General features: G+C 46.8%; 1 protein-coding gene across 5 annotated transcripts in view; it reads left to right on the forward strand.

Moving 5' to 3' along the window:
* The first annotated feature begins 265 nt into the window (after window positions 1-265).
* Window positions 266-19,570, forward strand: part of UBE3B (ubiquitin protein ligase E3B) — a 49,814-nt gene continuing 30,509 nt past the window's right edge. For 3 of the 5 annotated variants that reach the window (XM_081802008.1, XM_081802011.1, XM_081802012.1), the window contains exons 1-13: window positions 333-498; window positions 2,470-2,572; window positions 3,829-4,010; window positions 4,167-4,287; window positions 5,644-5,703; window positions 6,124-6,228; window positions 7,855-7,951; window positions 9,263-9,348; window positions 10,222-10,304; window positions 15,821-15,926; window positions 16,229-16,349; window positions 17,297-17,474; window positions 19,070-19,233. In XM_081802008.1, the coding sequence (XP_081658134.1) occupies window positions 3,850-4,010; window positions 4,167-4,287; window positions 5,644-5,703; window positions 6,124-6,228; window positions 7,855-7,951; window positions 9,263-9,348; window positions 10,222-10,304; window positions 15,821-15,926; window positions 16,229-16,349; window positions 17,297-17,474; window positions 19,070-19,233 (1,282 nt within the window). In that variant the 5' untranslated portion in view covers window positions 333-498; window positions 2,470-2,572; window positions 3,829-3,849. Of the gene's footprint in view, window positions 503-2,469; window positions 2,573-3,828; window positions 4,011-4,166; window positions 4,288-5,643; window positions 5,704-6,123; window positions 6,229-7,854; window positions 7,952-9,262; window positions 9,349-10,221; window positions 10,305-15,820; window positions 15,927-16,228; window positions 16,350-17,296; window positions 17,475-19,069; window positions 19,234-19,570 lie in introns of all 5 variants that reach the window. The other 2 variants (XM_081802010.1, XM_081802009.1) reach the window with 2 other exon arrangements.

Genomic DNA, 19,570 nt, shown 5'->3' on the forward strand with positions numbered 1-19,570 from the left:
ACCCGGACTGAGAGAGGCAGGAAACACCCAGCTCGCGCGAGCCGGGGGCAGAGGCGGGGCCGGGGCGGGAACTTCCGCTGCCGCAGCCCGCTTCCGCCCCTCAGAGGGTGCTGTCTTAAAGGGTCCGTCGTAAGTCTACACATTGGCTGCGTTCCCTCCAGGCTCCCCGGCTGGAGGGGGTTGCATCTTCTCTTGGCTGGATCGGGCACTAACCCGCTCTTGAATGGCCCCCTTTTTTTTCACCTTCCAAAGAGGAGGGAAAGATGCAGGGAGGTCGTCCTTCCCGGGTACAGAAGCTCTTCGGAACTGTCGTTCACCGGAACTGGATAGTTGCTTCCCAGCGGAGCTTTGAGAGCGGACACCCCGGGGCAAGATGGCGGTCGGGCCTCGGCCGCTGCCCCGGGTCTGGCAAAGCTCGAAGGTATTGGGCTGAGGCGGCGATAGCTGCGGCCTCGACCCCGAGCGCGGGGGTCTCGAGCGGATAAAGGTCTACGGCCTGTGGGTAGCGAGTGGGAACAGGGTTGGGGGTTCTCCGGGTGGTGGGGGGGACTTTGAGGGAGGTGGCTCTTTGGCCGGGTCCCTGCCTCCCCAAGTCGGAGGGCAGGTGTTGGGGACTGGCTTTCGTGTTCCAGGGGGGAATCTCGTCGTAGCCGTTTCCACCCTTTTTCATCTCTGGGACGATAGGCTATTTATAGACAGACTAATGCTGGGTGAAAAAGATTTGTTATTGTGTTGATGCCGAGGGAAGATGCTGGGCTCAGGAGTCACCCAAACCGGAGTTCGAGTCCTATTCACTCGCTCTGTGACCTTGGGTGAGTTTCCTCACCTCTCCGAGCCTCGGTTTCTTGCTCTGTAAAATGGAGTAATTAGCTCGTTTCACAGAGGAGGTTGTGTAATAACAAGTTTTAGTATCTGACACTCAGCTCTCTCAGTAGAGACAGCTGGTGTTAATGATTTCAATAAGAAAAACTTGGTGTAAATGGACGCAAACTTAGCCCTAGCGGCAGCCTTGCCTACTCAGCTTTTCTTTGCTGTCCTGTGAGTGACGGAGTCCCTTGGTCTTGTCTGTTTCACTTAACTAATAGCTTTGGCGTTAGAGGTGGCTTCAAATTCAGGAGTCTAGTGACCTCTCACAAGTCATGTCCCCCTTTTTTTTTTTTAAAGATTTTATTTATTTGACAGACACAGCGAGAGAGGGAACACAAGCAGGGGGAGTGGGAGTTTGAGGTTGTTTGACCTCAACATGACACCCCCTTCTCCCTCTCTCTCTCTCTGTGTCTTGAATGAATAAATAAAATCTTAAAAAAAAAAAGATTTTATTTGAGAGAGGGAGCACAAGCAGGGGGAGGGGCAGAGGGAGAAGCAGACTCCCCACTGAGCAGGGAGCCCCGACTCAGTTGCAAGGCCAGATCCCAGACCCCCGGGATCATGACCTGAGCCAAAGGCAGACACTCAACCAACTGAACCACCCAGGCGCCCCTACCAAAGAAGTTAAAAAAAACAAAACAAAAAACCCCCAAAATTCATGTCTGTAAAAATAATGCATTGATTACTTATTGGCTATGCACTCTGTCAGCCACCTTGATAGGTATTTGACATACACCATCTCATTTGATCCCCCTTTGCCTCTGCCAATTAAGAGATGAAGGCAGAAAGCCTCTGAGGCATTTCTCTGCAGTGCCTGGCAGAGCTGGGGACTGGCTCCAGCTCTGTGTGACTCCAAAGCATGTGTGCTTCTCAGTGCCATGCTGCCTCACCATGTGCTTTCTGCAGAAATTTTAGAAAACAGGCTAGTTAAGGAAACAGAACTTCCTACCTCAAACAACCGCCCTCAACATGTTGGTGTATTTTTCCCAGCTTTGTGCCTCTGTGTGCACATGCATTTTTCTTTTTCATTATGTAATTGGGATCATATTGGTTCACAGCCAGCTCTTTTTTCATTTCTCCGGCGTAAACATTTTTCATATTGTTAAAAAATGTCAAACATAATTTTCAGTGGCTTTTTAACATTCCGTCCCCTCTGTTCTTACTATCATAAAGCAAGTACAGCTTTAATTCAGCTTCTCTGGGATTGTTTTCAGTCTGTTCCCTTTAAACTGAAGGCCTGGGGAGATACGGTGTAACATTTAGATCAGACGTTAACTAAAAAGGACACTAGTGTTGTTTTAAGCCAGAAGCATTTTTTATTATTTTTATTCAGTGAGAAAGATCTAGGATGCCCTACCTATAAAACTTAACCCTGGGGCGCCTGGGTGGCTCAGATGGTTAAGCGTCTGCCTTCGGCTCAGGTCATGATCCCAGGGTCCTGGGATCGAGTTCCGCATCGGGCTCTCTGCTCCTTGGGAGCCTGCTTCTCCCTCTGCCTCTCTCTCTCTCTGTCTCTCATGAATAAATAAATAAAATCTTTAAAAAAAAAAAAAACTTAACCCTGAATCTGGACTTTTTTTTTCTTCCTTCTGCTTTTGCCAGAAAAGACACGCTCCTCTGAAGCAAGAAGCTGCCCTCAGCTGTGAGTCCTCGACAACATCACTAATGATTACCTGGCGTTTCTGTGTCACAGGCAGGTCCTCAGGTGAGCTCTCCAGACTTGCTTGGGCAGAGAGAGCAGGTGATTGAGAAGACTGTTCTCTTTTCCTCCCCTGCCTCCTTACCCTCCCTTCTGTGATCAGGTGGGCTTTGTTCATTTGATGAGAGACCCACGTGTTGGGAAAGACTTGTTATTTAACAGATGTGAATCCCTGTTGAAAAGGGACCACAGAGGCCCCTCGGTAGGTTGACATGGGGGGAGCCCTGAATGAGCTTTTTATTCTTAATGGTGTTTTCACATGGGCACTGCTTTGAGGGAGGTAACATAGTAAAGAGATTGTTTTCCTGAAGTCTGGATTTCTGAGTAATCGATTTCAGTCATTTTGTCACCTGGGCTGATTATATATTTGGGACAGAATGACAGTTTTCAGGCATCCAAAGAAATCATCTCAGTGTGGGAGGCTCCCTGGACCAGTGTTGGGTGCGCTAGGCTGATAGCCAGAGCCACCCCTTTGAGAAAAGACAGTTACTGGTGATTTAGATAAAAATGTAATGGATAATTGAGAGGCTCTGTCCAAAACATGCCAGTCAGTGAATGGCAGAGTTCTGCTCCAGTGTCTTCCTCGGCCGTTGGCAAGATCGGATCAGTCAGGACAGCAGAGTAAGTTCTACAGAAAACCAAACATATTCAATTTAACAGATTGTCTGGAATCACATTTGGCTTTTTTAGCATGAAAATGTCCCTTTTTCCAAAAAAATTAAGGGTTTCTTTCGTGGTAGGCACAAGATAAGTGCCAGTAAATATTTGTTGCATGAATGGCTGAATGAAATAATGACAGTAAATGATTGTTTATTTTTTTCCTCCAAGTCTTGACTTGGCAAAATAAATTTGACTGCTCAGTGTTAGACTGTTCCAGAAAATTCGGTTATCTAGGAACCTTTGACCTGGAGGATGCCTGGTTTGCATTACAGCTTTATGGATGGAATCAATTCATGCTTTGTTCATCTGTTAAACGATTACGGAGCCCATACCCTACGGCAGATGCTGTACTCTTTCTCTTAAGAAGATGTAATTATTTAATACAGGAAAAAGCATCGCTGGTCTAGATGAGTCACGTGAAAGGAGCCGATAGGAAGTTGGGACTTGTGCCAGGAGAGCTATTAGCCCTTTTGGAGGGCGCAGAAGGGTCCCTACTAGCTCTTTGCTGCCCAAGTGCCTGCCCGCCCTTGGCTCCTGAGCCCCTTCCTGTGTGTGTTTTTCCTGGAATGACCTATAGAGGCTGCTCACCATTTTCCCTGCAGGGTTCGTGCAAGTTTGCAAACATGTTCACCGTTTCTCAGACCTCGAGAGCATGGTTCATTGATAGGGCCCGTCAGGCTCGAGAGGAAAGGCTCGTGCAGAAGGAGCGGGAGCGGGCAGCCGTTGAGATTCAGGCCCATGTTCGGAGTTTCCTGTGTCGGAGTCGGCTGCAGAGAGAAATCAGGTGGGTGCCAGGGACTCAGCACATTCTCCCTTGCTCCCAATTAATAGCAAGAAAAGGTGGTGTTTTCTCCTATAGTTCTTGAAAAGCCTTCCAGCTGCTGTGAGCTAATTTAAAATGTCCTTCCTTTTTTTTTCTTATCCTTTCCTCCCTCCCCAGGAGAGAGATCGATGAGTTTTTTAAAGTAGATGATGCTGAGTCCAGTAAAAGAAGCGCACTTTGTATTTTTAAGATTGCCAGGAAACTGCTGTTCCTGTTCAGAATTAAAGAGGATAATGAGGTAAAACAATAGCGAACACTCTGCTTCCCCATCGGCCAGGTCTTTTTAAAGTATTTTATAAATATGAATTCATTTAGGCCTTACAGCAAGTCTGCGAGATAGACTCTGTGACTGCCACATCCTGCCCTTTCTGTTTCTTTGGGACGTGTTTTGTAGGCATTGTGCCCAGTGCTGCTGAGAATCATCGCGGTTCTTTTCACGTTGACTATGATAAGCACTTGGACTCAGATGCAAACGGGAGCCAGGCAGGTTAGGCGTTAGGTGAATGAGTGAAAGAAGCCATTTACAGGACAAAACATAACAGAAATCCTAATGAGCAGTAACCCCTCGGGAGGTGGTGGGGATGGGAGATGGTGAGGACATCAGAGGGAATGATGGTGTCTGTGGCATGCCCAAGAGTGGGCAGCCACTCTTGTGTTCCAGCCAGTGGTGGACTGCTACTCTGATTTGGAAAGGAGGTGCTGGAAATCCTGTGCTCATTTGTAAAAATTGGTAGCTAATTTGAAATTTCTCTCAAATCCTATAAACCACAAACAAAATGTGCTGGTTGCACCTTTGGGATTGGAACGATCAGCCTAGAGCAGCGAGTTGTCTGTAATAGGACTCCCGAGACCATTGAGGAGTGCCTCTGTGCTCCCAGGGATTAGACATTCGTTACTGCTAAGTGTCCCATTGTGCCAGACCCTCCTCAAGGCGCTGGGGCCCTGGAAGGAAACAAGATGCGCAAGGTCTCTAGCCCCGTGGAGCCTGTAGCCCAGAGAGAGGCGGAATTATGCTGGTGATGGACACACAGACACACAGATGAGGACAGGCAGGTGCAGTGAGGTGACCCCTGTTGATGAGGAAACTATAGCTCCGGGTAATGAGGTGGCTGCCCAGGGCCATGGCACTTTTGAGGGTGGATCCAGGGTTGGGATAGACAGTGTAACTTAGTTTCCACTTTCCTTCCTTTTGCATTTCAAGAGAAAAATGATGTGACAGTTTGTGAGGCAAAAGTCCGTGTCCATGGTGCTTACAGAATGGCCCCTGGGAGAGCACGATTCAGGGGACAGCTTCTAGTTTGCAGGAGTGCAGGCCCAGATTGCCAGATTGATTTCGTTTTTCCAAAGGAGCCCCAGTCCGAAACGCAGGTGTGGGTATCATCCAGCTCGTGGGCCACCAGTTTGAGAGCCTTCCATGAGCCTTTCTGATCCTCGGTTTCCGTATCTATGAGAGGGAATTAAATATGATCAGATATGTGAGTCATCTGGCTCCATGCAAGTGCCTGCATGTGCCAGGTGCCCACGGGACACTTGCTTCTTTCCCATTTCACCGTTGGTTGTGGGAATTTATAACCCCCACTCTGCCTCTTTGCAGAGATTTGAGAAGTTGTGTCGCTGCATCCTGAGCAGCATGGATGCTGAGAATGAACCCAAGGTAAGCGGGATGGGGGCTGGGCAGCCTCCCGGAAGCTCTCAGGCCGGTCTCTTGGCTCTGAAAGTTCCTGCTGAATGTTAGGATTTTGTTAGGTATGACTTTGCATAGGTACACACAGCCCTGCGTGTAAGGAATGGATCGAAAACGTTAACAAAGTGCAACTGATTTTTTTAGTCTCTTCATTGTCCAAGAGCTATGGTCTGCTCTTACCTCTTACTCAGGATGCTAAATTCCCTTACTAGGCTATTTCATCTCTGGGTTTAGCATTAAAATAAATACTGCTTGCTGCTTACTCACCCATTCATCTCCACTGCCTTCTCTGGCACTGGACCTAACAAATTGGTCCCATTCCAGTAGCTACAATGTATGTAATTTGGTCTCCGTACCTGCGCATTATGTTTCTCTTTCTCCTGCTTATAGGTGTGGTATGTGTCCCTGGCTCTTTCCAAGGATCTCACCCTCCTGTGGATTAAACAGATCAAACACATTCTTTGGTATTGCTGTGAGTTTCTTGAGCAGCTCAAGGTAAAAACAAAACAAGACACCTGTAAATATATCCTTCTCATTGGAGGCCTTTAGCATATATTTTGAGAGTCCTCGTGATTCATTCATAGGTTATTCCTTTGGAAGTTTGTCAGAATCTAGTAAGAAAGGGCGCCTGGGTGGCTCAGTTGGTTAAGTGACTGCTCAGGTCATGATCCCAGGGTCCTGGGATCGAGTCCCACATCGGGCTCCCGGCTCAGCGGGGAGCCTGCTTCTCCCTCTGACCCTCTCCTCTCTCATGCTGTTTCTCGCTCGCTCGCTCTCTAATAAATAAATAAATAAAATCTTTAAAAAAAAAAATCTAGTAAGAAATTATTAGAGCCCTTGTTCTGAGAGAGAGCAAGTTAGATACCGTTATCAGAATAAGCCCTTCTTTCCTGTGCAGTATTTTGAACATTGGGAACCTGTTGGCTTTCTTTCCATTCTTTTGATACAACGGATAATTTATTGTTTATATTACTGTACTAGTCAGGCCTCTTGTTACAAGTGCAGATACCAAACATGAGTGCAGCTAGTGATACATACAAGCTAAGCAAGAAAGAGAATATCTTTTAAGAATATTCTCTGTAACATGGCAGCCAGGGATGACCAGAACCAGGAGCTTCTAGGATTCTCCTTCTTGTCCCTTTCATCCCTGCTCCCTTTTGGAATCACGGTAGCCAGCAGTTCTGGCCTCACATCCTTACCCTATCTTGACCAAAGAGAAAAGGGAGGCCTCCCCACTGGTTTAGAAATCTGGGAGGACTCAAAGGTGCAGTGGGATCCTGGTCTCAACCTTGAGCTGGTCACAGTGACAAGAGGGATGGGGTACTGCCACTGGCCCTTCCTGGTCCTGTACTCACATTTGTGTTATGAGAAGGTGGGCAGAGGTGTGAGTCGTTGCAAATGGCAGACATTTTCACTTTGCACGATGCCGGGAGAGGTTTGGCAATGACTCAGGTAGTAGTGGAGTGATGGAGCAGATGTCCCCAGAGCCTCCAGTGATCCATTCCTAGCCATCTCCCTCAAGGCACTTGTGAATGACTCACTTGGCCTTGACCTGGCAACAAGCATGAATTATGATTATAATAATAGCCAGTATTCCATAGAGTTATCTCCGTGCTGGGCACTGTTCTTCGTGCTTTATATACATTAATCCATATATTTCTAACAACAAGCCTATGGAGAAAGCAATGATCCTACCCCTAGTCAACAGCTGAGGAAACGGGTACAGAGAGGGTAAGTGACTTGGCCTAAATCACACAGCTAGGCAGTGGTAAAGCTAGCCATCTGAGCCTAGAGTACCTGTAATGTTCAATTGGATTTCTACACTGCTGCTTTACTGAACATACATGCATGCACGCATACGTATGTACACACAGCAAGCCAGCTCCAGTCAGCTTGTTTTCCAAGAATTCTCAATTCCCAAGAGCATTTCAGATTCCATGCTTGAGCACCTCTGTCATTTAACTCCCAAAGTGGTCGTTCCCCAAGAGAAAAAGAATAAACTCGGACAGTCCTGACTCACTTTTCAGAGGCTGAGTGCATCCAGATAGGTTGTAAGTGGATGCTCGGCTGTCAGAGACTGGAGGGCATATGTCTTAATCTCAGTCTCTTTATTGTTTCCAGCCTGAAATTTTACAGGACTCCAGACTCATCACGCTGTACCTCACAATGCTTGTCACCTTCACAGACACTTCAACGTGGAAAATTCTCCGTGGAAAAGGTCTGTGGGGCTTGCTTCAAAACCTTTCCCAAGTGGCATTTGCATAGTGAGCTTGGGGACCTTTCCACCTTTTTAAGAAGCTTGTTCACTGCCGTAAGCCTCAGGGAAAGACCTAAAACTGTACAAATGAAGATGCCCTTGGCGCTGCCATCAGATAGCATTTGCAGTATCCAGAATATATGTTCAGTGTCGTGTTACAATTTCTCCTTTCTTTGCATTTATGTTTAAAGGCTTGGCCCTTCTGATCTCATTTTTTTAAAACCCCCTAGCACCTCAGCCTCAAAGCAATAATATTTGCTCAAGCCTGTCATTCGTGTCAGAATCATTGAGCAGCAAATAATTCTATTTTGCCCATAAAATTTGTGTTGTGAAGCTGCCTCCTTTTCCCCGGATAGTGCACTGAGCCTTACGTGTTTCATACATTCACTTCATCCATCCGTTCGGCAAATAGCCTTCTCCGTGCCAGATACCGCGCAGGCGCTGCAGAGACAGAGAGGTCACTGCCCTCGGAGGGCTTTAGGTGCCGAACGCCTGCTGTGTGCCTGCCCTTCCTCAGAGCACTAGGGAGTCTGGTGAGGGAGACAAACTCCAAAGGGAAGTCACAGATCTGTGACTGTATATGAACATAGGCAGACTATACACGTAAACACATACGTGCCCTGACAGCAGTGTGGCAAGTGCTTGGAAGGAAGGGTACAGGAGGCGAGAGCATTCAGCGGATGGGGGAGGACCTGCCTCGCTGTGTCTGGCGCTCGGGCTCTCCTGCAGGAGCGATGTCTGAGCTAAGAGCCGGAGGGAGAGTAGGCGTTCACGGGGCCAAGAGGAGGGACAACACTGAGAGCAGAGGCAACTGTATGTGCAGAGGTTCCCGGCCAAGAAGGAGGGGTGATTTTAAGGCAGGGGCATTGGGGGGTGGTTTAAAACTGGGTGAGTTCTGGCCTTGAGTTCCAGGGAGCTCATATCCCAGTGTGATAGGAGGCAGCCACAGAGAGCAGAAAGTGCCAAACCCTCGGAATCAGGAGGGGTGCTACAGGCGCTCAGAGGCTGGGGACGTTACTTCTGGCCAGGGAAATGACAGGACTCATCACCTAAGAGGGGACACTTGAGCTGGACCTTCTGGGAGAGAGAATTTTGGAGATTGGCCTCTCCCTGTACTCTGGTACCGAACCAAAGCGGGGAGAGTAGGAAAGCAAGCCAGAGAAAATCTACTTTCTTTATGGCCTCGGGCCTGGGCCGTGATATTCTGTACCACATATAAAAGGTTCACAGTAAGGCCAGAGCCTTTTTTCTCAGACTTCTTTCTTCATTTAGGGGAGAGTCTTCGACCAGCCATGAACCACATTTGTGCAAACATCATGGGACATCTCAACCAGCGTGGATTTTATTCTGTGCTGCAGGTTTGTGACCCCCATCCCCTATCATGGGACCTCGTTCTTCCTTACCTAAACTTGGATTTTTACAGCTGATTTCGGCCTATCTAGTGCCCTCCCCACAGAAACCTTTTCACGGGAGTTTAAGGCCTGGCATCCTGTCTCTTCCCCTACCTTGAGTCCCTTGTGGTTTGTGTCAAGGGAGGACAGTGGCCCTGGGATCCCTTTATTGTGCTCCATCTTTGGCTCCAGGAATAACCCAGCCACTTGACATTTAAAGTTGGGAAGGAGGCCTCAGGGCTTGGTTCCCTCAGGTTCCTTCTTGAGTGGTGTCTGGAATTACCTTTCTTGCTGTGTCCTCAAACACCTTCTGTCCACACTGCCCCTGACTGTGCCATCTCACACCCCCAGGGAATTGTCAGAACTCTAACCGCTGTTTAAAAGCACTTTGGAAATTTCGAGTTTAAGAAGTTGCATTGATTTAGCCCTGCCTTCTGCCTGGTACTGAGATGGGCTCCTTCCTGATCGGGTTGCCTTTTCTCCTCGAACAAACCCTGTGAGGTGGCATGCTGGCCAGAGGTGGTGTCGTCAGCCGTTCATCTCTGTGAGGAAGCTTTTGGATACCAGAATGTAGAAAGAACACACAGGCGAGATTTAAGTCTGGTGTTCTTTTCACTGGCCGTTAACTTTTTTAGCTCTTTATTATTTCAGAATTTTAAATACGATATCAAGAGAGGTGTCATGAAGGCGATAACCCTCACCTTGCTCTGCCTTCACTTTCAGAAAACATTCCAGTAGAGTTTTTTATCTGAAGCCCTCATTTTACTTCTGTGCTTTTTTACGTACAAGTGAATATATAGTTGGCGTTGTCCCCTGACCAGTTAAGATGTTCTTTTTCAGATATTGTTAACCCGTGGCCTGGCGAGACCCCGGCCTTGTCTGTCCAAAGGCACTTTAACTGCAACCTTTTCTCTAGCGCTGCGGTAAGTAGTAAACTCCATCTGAGGGGTTGGCGTACTTCGGGAGGCTTCCTCTCCTCGCTTTCCTTTTCTCCTGTTCCTTATGTTCGGTGTGGGCTGCCCACTTTGTCCGAATTCACAGGAAGTGTCTTTCCTCCGATTGTGACGCATCTGTGGCAGCTCTTCTGTCTGTGTCCCTGAATTTTTTGCAGCATGATTTGAAGGAAGTTTTTCAAAGTGAATTGCTTTTCATTGTGCTAGGGGCCCGAGACACAAGCATTTTTCCTTTTGAGCTTTTAATCGATATAGAGAACCCGAGAGCTGGAGGAGGCTCAGCAAAGGGCCAAGCAGAGGGTTAAGGGAGTAGTGTTGTGAACACGGGTTTAAAATGTTCGAATCTGGAGGCCCAGAGAGGATGTGCTGTTTGTCTTCACTTAGTTAGGAGATACAAAATACATACGAAGCTAAATAGTTCCATGTAGAAATTATGCCTGCAATTCAGAGAATCGCCGTGTACACAAAGCTGTGTCTTTGTGTCCGGAACATTCTTAAACTGTTGAAAGGAGCACTAACTTGGGGGAAGATGTTAATAAGGTAACCTGCTGATCTTAATCCCTAAGATAATAATAACTTAGGGCAGAGGGAGTGTTGGGGTCAAATTAGCTTGTTAGAGCTCCCTGCTCTGTCCCCTTTGCTAATCCACAGGGCACTTGACCTCAGGAAGCTCTTGACAAGTCCCGAGGTTCAGGAACCTTTGGGCTTGTTTAATCTGATGTTGGCCCAAACATATCTGAACATGGAATACCTTCGCCTAATTTTTCAGTGGTGGAGCATGTCTATTAATGTCCCATGGAGTCCTTTTCTATGGAATACTATTTTGGAAAATGATGTTCTAGAATATCAGTTGGCAAACTTTTTCGGTAAGGGGCCAGCTAATACGTATTTTCGGTTCTGTGGGCCACACACTGTCACAACTGCCCTGCTCTTGCAGCACAAAGCAGCTGTAGACCATACATACACAAGCAAGAAGGGCTGTATTTCAATAAAACTGTATTTAGAAAAATAGGCAGTGGGCAGAATTGGGTCTTTGAGCCATATTTTGCCACTCCTGGTCTAGACTGTGCTGTCCACTAACCACTGAACCCTGTGGGGCTGTTTAAATAGAAATACATTACAACGAAGAATTCAGTTCCTCATTTAGGCACGTTTCAAGTGCTTCCGGGCCACATGGGACTGAGCAGTGATGACCTTCCTGGACCGCACAAATAAAGGAACATTCCCATCATCACGGAAAGTTCTATGGGACAAGGCTGGTCTAGAGCAGCCCTGCCAATAGAAATATAATGAGAACTGCATTTAAAAAGTCCAAAGAAAGGGGAAATTAAGTTTAATAATCTATTTTGTTTAAACCAGTGTATCTGAAGTATAATCATTTCTACATGAAGTCAGTATTTTTAAATAATTTATTTTATTTAAAAGTAATAATTGTTTTCTTTTCATACGGAGTCTTCAAAACCTGGGGTGGATTTTATACTTAAAGCCTGTCTGCTGCTGAACTCACCACATTGTAAGTGCCCAGGAGCCACACGTGGTCAGCGGCTACTGCTCGTTTCTAGAGGCGAGATCCTTAAGACCGAAGAGCAGGTGTCAACCAGTGATGCTATAATTAGTTCCAGAGCTAGACAGATTATCCAGTAAACAATTAGACCTTCCTTGCAGACCTTGAGAGGAGTTGTATTTAATGAGTCGTAGGATGTAGGTACAAACAGGTTTTCCAGTGGGAGGTTTCCTTCAACTTCTTTTCCTGAGTCACCTTCTGGGGCGGCTCATTCCGGCATCACCCACCCTCTCCTCTGTCAGGGGCAGCGAAGGGTTGACACACGGATGCCTGAGCTCCAGGCACAGCAGCAGCTCTGCCGCCTCCTAGGTCTCCCTGAGAACACAAATCTTCCTTCTGTTCCGGCGTCCCTCCCCTGCCCCGAGAGGGTTGTCATTCATGGTGTGATTCACCAAGAGGGTCACATCCACCCATTCCAGCACGTTTCTTCTCCCTTAAGAATACGGTAGCATCCGTCATTTTAGGTTTTTTCACTCTGTACGTTAGAGTCCTTTGGCTCACTTGTGAAGGCCGGGCTGCTTTAAAGCCTTTTTCTTAAACAGTGCACTTTCTCCCCCTCGGAATATCTGTATGTAATTGAAAATGGCCGGGACCTTTTAAAACAAGATACCTAGTGGTTTTGTCATACTGGAATAAACTGTTGAAAGTCTATAAAATTATAAATGATATGTTTAGACATGATCACCAAATCTTATGATGCCAATAGCTAACATTCATGGGCCACACAATTGTTTTAAGACTTCTACTCACATATATGACTCCTTACCACGTTCTCTTATCTTGGTTTCATAGATGAGGAAGCTAAGGCCCAGAGAGGTTAAGCCATGTGCCCCTGGTCACACAGCAGGGAGCGGCAGGGCCAGGAATTAAACCCAGGCTGTCTGACTCCAGAGCCCATGCTCTTTTTTACACTTGCCTACCTGCCTCCCGTACTGGACACATTTTTGTATTCTAGGTACAATATATATAGAATTCGTGCACGTGGGAACTTTCTCAAATTCTCCCTGTTCCATTTCTTACCCAGGCCCCAGGTTTGCCCAGGCTCAGTTTCTGTTTTTCCCGTGTGCCTGTCCCGCTCCCTGGTTGCAGCATGAGCTCTCTGTTGGCGGGTACTGTGCAGTGAACCTCTCTTTTCCCCTGCTCCCCTGCCGTGCCTAACACTGAGACCCGCACATAAGGCGCACCCTGTCCAGTGTGCCACTGACAGGACATTGGAAGGATTTGTCACCCTAGGGGGCTTAGGTGCAACAACCACAAGGCTAAAGGAAATTTTTGATGACCTCATGCTGGGGGTATAGATAACAGGGCATTGAGGGAAATGGAGTGTCTGGTGTGTATGTGTGGTCTTTTGAAACTGGCCTCCCTCAAGGCAACCCTGCCTCCTAGCAGTCCTGCAGTGCCTCACTCCTGGTCAGTCAGGCGGATTTACTCCGGGATATGACTCAGGGTGGGATCCTGCCCTTGGCGTCCCCTTGGAAGCGGGAAGTGATGAGTTAAAGCTTTGGTGACATTCTCTTGTGGTTTGCTTTTCCTCTGTCTAGGTAATTGCTTAGTCCTGATCCACACTTCTTTCTAACATACAGAAAGTAACTTAATTCTCTTTTTAGAGAATTCGCTTTTGTCCAACTCAGCTCAGTGAGTTTAGCTTGACTGGTCAGCCTCCTATAGACAGGTGGTTGACGTAGACACTGGTGTTTTGAGCACTTCAGCCATATGCAGTTTTCTGGTCCCAAAAATGGTACCCTTGAAAGTGGAAGTTTATAATACAAATTCTGATAGTCTAAATACTGGTAACATACTTGCTTGTTGCCACTGGAGCACATTAGCTAGAAGAGATCAATTTCCTCCTGTAAGTTCTTTTTGTTGTTGTTGTTTTTTCTTGCATGACCTCTGGTGTTTTTTTAAAATAACTTTATTGAATTATAATTCAGATATCCTACCTTTCACTCCTTTGAAATATACAGTTCACTGGTTTTTAGTACATTCACAGAGTTGTGCAGTCATCACCACTGTCTAATTCCCGAAATAAACCCCATACCCATCACCAGTCACATCCCTTCCACCCCCACCCCCACCCCCTCCCCCCTTCCATGCCCCCAGCAACAACTAATCTACTTTCTCTCCCTTGGGATTTGCCTGTTCTGGACGTTTCACATAAATGGAATCCTACAACATGTGGTCTTCCGTGCCTGGCTTCCTTCACTTTCATTGTAGAATGTATCCGTTCTTCGTTCTTTTTTATGGCTGAGTAATATTCCGTGGTATGGCTATGCCACATTTGGGTTGTTTCTATTTTTTGGCTATCATGAATGGTGCTACTGTGAACATTTATGTGTAAGTTTTTAGTGTGGACATGCTTTTCATTTTGTATATATTCCTCAGAGTGGAATTGCTGGATCAGGTGGTAACTCTGTGCTTAACTTTTAGAAAAACTGCCAAACAAAGTGGCCTCACCGTCTTACATTCCCACCAGTAATGAATGAGGGTTACAAATTCTCCAAGTTCCCACCAACCCTTGTTATCTTCTTTATCATAGCCCTCTTCATGGGTGTGAGGTGATCCCTCCCTGTTGTTTTGATCTGCAGTTCCCTGATGGCCAGTGATGTTAACCATCTTGTCATGTGCTTATTAACCATTTGCATCTCTTTCTTTGGAGAAATGTCTATTTACATTCTTTGCCCATTGTTTAATTGGGTTGTCTTTTGTTGTTGAGTGTTTGAGTTCTTTATATGTTCCAAATAAAAGTCCCTTATCAGGAGATAATTTGCAAATATTTCCTCCCTTTCTGCTGGTTGTCTTTTCACTTTCTTAATGGTGTCTTTTGAAGCCACAAGTTTTATATTTTGTGATTTTTTTTTTTTTTAAGATTTTATTCATCCATTTTGAGAGAGAGTGAGAAAGAGCACACGTGCACACAACAGCAAGGAGGAGGGGCAGAGCCAGAGGGAGAAGCAGACTCCCCACTGAGCCGGGAGCCCCGTGTGGGGCTCGATCCCAGGACCCTGGGGTCATGACCTGAGCCAAAGGCAGACGCTCAACCAACTGAGCCATCCAGGCGCCCCAAATTTTGTGACTTTTTTTTTTTTTGTCCTAAAAAATCATTGTCAAACCCAAGGTCACAAAGATTTACTGCTGTGTTTCCTTCTAAGAGTTTTACAGTTTTAGTTATAAAACTAGCATTTAGGTGTAAAATCCATTTTGAGTTAATTTTTACATATGGTGTGGGGTAGGGGTCATTATCTTATTTTAGTAACATTTATCTTTTTTTCTGATTATGGAGGATTGCATGCTTATTGTAGAAAACCTGAATGAAATAGAGTAGTATAAGGAAGAAAAAATGTCTGTCCTGATTCTACCACCCAGACATACGTTGTTAACATTTTTTTAAATCTGTCCTTCTTGGGTTTTTTTCACTTGTACATACTTATGGGCTTATCTGTATATACACATATCTAAGTTTTATTATCATAACGCATACTTACAGTACATTGCTTAATCGAAGTGTGAATTGTTGGTCAATTATCACATAGTAAACACGCCTGCATAAGGACCACTCCCCTTGAGAAATAGAACAGTGCTGGCATTCCAGAAGCTCTTTTCCTTCCTCCAGGTCACTACCTTCTCTCTTGTCTCCCATAGACATAGTTCCTCATCCTGTTTTCCTTAAAGTTTATTACAGCATGAGTATACGCTCATGTCAGTAAAACTTCAAAACGGCTTTCTGTCTCATAGCTGCATCCTACCACTATACTGTCACTGACTCAGCCACTCCCCTTGCAGGTGTCCTCATTTTCAGCCTCTAGTTTTCCTAGAAGTCCTGGGAAGCATAATTCCAGGGGAACTGGGGGCACTGGCAGAGTTGCTCTTTGGCTCTGGGGTGACGTGCAAGCCCGTGTGAATAAGGTGATCTGTCTGTGTCTAGCCCTGTGATTGCCGCACAATTTTCAGACAATCTGATTCGGCCATTCCTCATCCACATCATGTCTGTACCTGCTCTTGTGACTCATCTCAGCACAGTGACCCCTGAGGTAAGTGACTCTGTGATGTCCCCCCGAGTCCGTTTTTGCCTTTCTTCTTAGAAATTAGAGAGTAAATGTTTTCTCTGTTAATTTCCACTTCTTCTCCTGAGATTTCTTCTAAACCAGTAGCCACCATAGGCACGCTCATGTTAGCAGGCCAGAGAACCAGGTTCTCATCTTTGTTAGTATTCTTCCTGGCCATTGAGGGCACGTTTGGCATCCAGGTGTTGATCTGCAAGCCTTCACATTCATGCTGTGGTGGGAAGTTCTTCCTGTCAGCTCCCGCTCTAACAGTCTGCAATTGTTTGCAGCGCCTCACTGTTTTAGAATCTCATGACATGCTTCGTAAATTCATCATGTTTTTAAGAAACGAAGATCGATGCCGTGACGTATGTGAAAGCTTAGAAGGATGCCATACGCTCTGTCTAATGGGTGAGTATCTGTGGCTGGAATTTGACTGTGTTCTGGGTGTCGGGAAAAGTCCCAAGTGTTTTTGTTTTTTACTGTTCTGGAGATCATGAGTTGTTTTTAGTAACACTTGGAGGTACTTAAAAGACATATAACCAGATAGATAAAACAGACACGGAAAATTGAAAATCAATGGAAAATATATCCACCTGGCAACCTAGTTGAGTGGCTGTAAATGAATATTAAATTTGGGCCCTCAGCTTCCTGGCAGCCAAGGGAAAAATGAAAATGCCGTGAATCGCCTGGATAATTCTCCATCTCCAGAGAGAAGAACGGGCACAGTTAGGTGGTGTTTAGATCAGAGTAGGGCCCGCATCATCTATTTTACGTTTTCCTTGTAAATGAGGACAGGACAGAAGCAAATGGATAGAAGCATTTAAAATCAGCAGTGGTACGTAATTCTCATCACTTAGAAGAAGTTTATTTTACATAGAAAAGGGTTCTCGGGGCAAAATTTTAAGAGAGTTTATGGTGAGAGGCCTCACACAAGGCATATTGAATAACTTCGGTGAACATTGGACAACAGTGATTTCCCAGAACGCTCAGATGTCCTTCCAAAGGTCGTTTCTTACACCGGCTCTTGATTTTTTAATCTTAGTGTAATATCAAAATGTTACGCTAACTAAAGATCACACACCTCTGTGTGATGTTTTACGTTACTTCATATAATCCTCACATCAAGAGTGGGGAGCTTTATTCCAGTCTTACAATGAGGAAACGGGTTGGAGAGGTGGGTTGAGGGGCACGCAGCTCTTTTGTGGCAGGGCCAGGATTTGAAGCCAGGCACCTCTCTGCGTGGAGTTTCTTCCTGCACATGGACTTGTCTGCAGGAGCCCTGGGCAGAGAGCAGGGCTGTGAAGGTGACGCAGTGGGTCACCTGGCCCCACTACACTCTGTTTCTCTCTTTGTAGGCAACCTCCTGCACTTGGGCTCCCTCAGCCCCAGGGTGTTAGAGGAGGAGACGGAAGGGTTTGTGAGTTTGCTCACCCAGATGCTGTGCTACTGTCAGAAGTACGTGTCCCAGAAGAAATCCAACCTGACACACTGGCACCCTGTCCTCGGCTGGTTCTCGCAATCTGTGGACTACGGGTGAGGCCTGGAGGCAAACCGCCATCTTTCCTGTCCCCTGCCTGCCTCTCAACACCTCTCCCTTCTTCCTTCCTTTCTTCCAGCTTGTGTTGTGTTGTTTGTTACAAAAGTAATATATATTCACTGAATAAAATCTGGATAAGACCAAAAGAGACTGAAAACCACCCCATTGTGCCACTACCCCGAGACAACCTGCGTGAATATCCCTTCAGTTTCTTTTTTTACCTGTAAATATCAGCAGTTGTTTTGAGGTCATTTTTTTTGTATTTAATTCTTTAGTAAACTGTGAACCTCATCTATCAAATACTGTTTTTTCTTTTTCAATATCGCTTTTCCTGACTCCCTAGACTGCCATATTTTGGAGATACTGAAATAAGACACATGATTGAAAGGGGATAGAAGTCACCTCATCCTTTTCAAGAGGTGGAATATCGGTTTAAAAATTCTTAATTACAGAACTCAAAAACATTAAAAATGTTAGGCAAGAAGAGCAATTAAGTGAAGTAGCATCGCAAGTTTGAAAATGAAAGCTGTACCCTCGACTGAGATGAGGCAGGTCTCAGAGCGAAGGCGGCTGTGGCTCCCCACTGTTTTCCTGTTCAGATCTCTGCCTGGGTCCCTGGCAGCTGCCCTTGAGGCAAAGAATGAGGGCCAGGGAAGGAAATCCCCAGATTGTCTCCCTTTTCCTTGTGCCTGAGAGGCATCCAGTTGAAGAGACAAATGACCAGCCGATGGCAGGTCCCTGTGTGACATCCCAGCCTGAAGAGGATGGAAGCATGTGTGATTGGGACTCGGGAGGGAGGTTGTGGGAGGTAGGAGGGGCAGGAGAGCACAGCACTGTGCAGCCTGGTCTGCTCTGGGGGCTTTGGGCAAGCCGCTTTACCCCACTCTCCAATCCTGAAACATGGGGACAGTTTTCCCAGTCCTCGGATAGTGTTGTTTCAGAGGACCGAATGAGATAAGATATGTCAAGGGCCTGCCTCTAGGCCTGGCCCATGCTCATGGGTGGCGGCTCTTTCTCCTGTGATGCTGGGAGCCTGAGGGAGCCTTGATGGGATGGAGAGCTGGGAGGCGATGAAGGCAGATTTCAGGAGGGAGTCTGATGCTTGGGGTGCCGTGTGGATTGGGGGAGGGAGCACTTGAAGGCAAGGAGACTCTTAGGAGGTTGGGGGCACGGAGACTTGCGGGCCAGGCCTGCAGTCTAGGTGTGAAGAAGAGGACCGTACAACAAGAATCATTTAGCTTTTGTGGACTGGGTGGTAAGTGGGGTGGGGTCAGGATGAAGAACTGAGACAGGGTGTCTGGGAGGACTGTGCTGAGGAGAGCCTGGGGCCCTGGGGTGAGCAGGAATGCTGTCAGCGGCACAGGAAGCCCTGGGGAGGGTGGCAGAGAAGACAAAGAGGGCAGTACTGTATGCATCTAGGCCCTCAGTGGCATTTGTGGATCCCACTTACTCTTTTTTATCCTCTTATTTGCCATGTTGAGTGGCAGGCCGTAGCCAGCCCCCCACGTGGAAGGCCCAGTGGGGAGCTGAGAGCTGTCGGTGGCCATCCGTCAGGTAGAACTGACCCACCTGGTCTCCTGCTCTCTCCTAGCCTTAATGAGTCCATGCCCTTGATCACCAAGCAGCTGCAGTTCCTGTGGGGGGTGCCTCTGATCCGGATCTTCTTCTGTGACATCCTGAGCAAGAAGCTGCTGGAAAACCAGGAGCCAGCCCACGTGCAGCCAGCATCCCCCCAGAATGTGCTTCCTGTGAAGAGTGAGTGGCTGGGGCGGGCGGAGCCCAGGGCTCTGCTTGGCTCCAGTGCAGCTCCTGTGGTCCCTGTGGGCCTGCCCCCTCCACTTCTGTGACACTTGAGCTTCTCCCACACAGGCTAAAAGACTGCTCCAACCAAGTTCACATTTAGCAAAAGAGCAGCAGAAAACCCTTAGGGATGGAAAACAAGGACCAGGGAAACCTAAATAGGTGAACCAGACCAAGACCATGTGTAGAGATTATGGATTCCCTGAGGGCTACAGTGGGGATCTCTGAACTTCCATTTGGCTCTGAATTTCTAGTAGCTAGAATGAAAGGGGGTTTGTGGATCTTTTCTTAC

The sequence above is a fragment of the Leptonychotes weddellii genome, chromosome 13 (genome assembly GCF_054177405.1).
Source record: "Leptonychotes weddellii isolate Sample4059 chromosome 13, ASM5417740v2, whole genome shotgun sequence".
Classification (NCBI taxonomy): domain Eukaryota; kingdom Metazoa; phylum Chordata; class Mammalia; order Carnivora; family Phocidae; genus Leptonychotes; species Leptonychotes weddellii.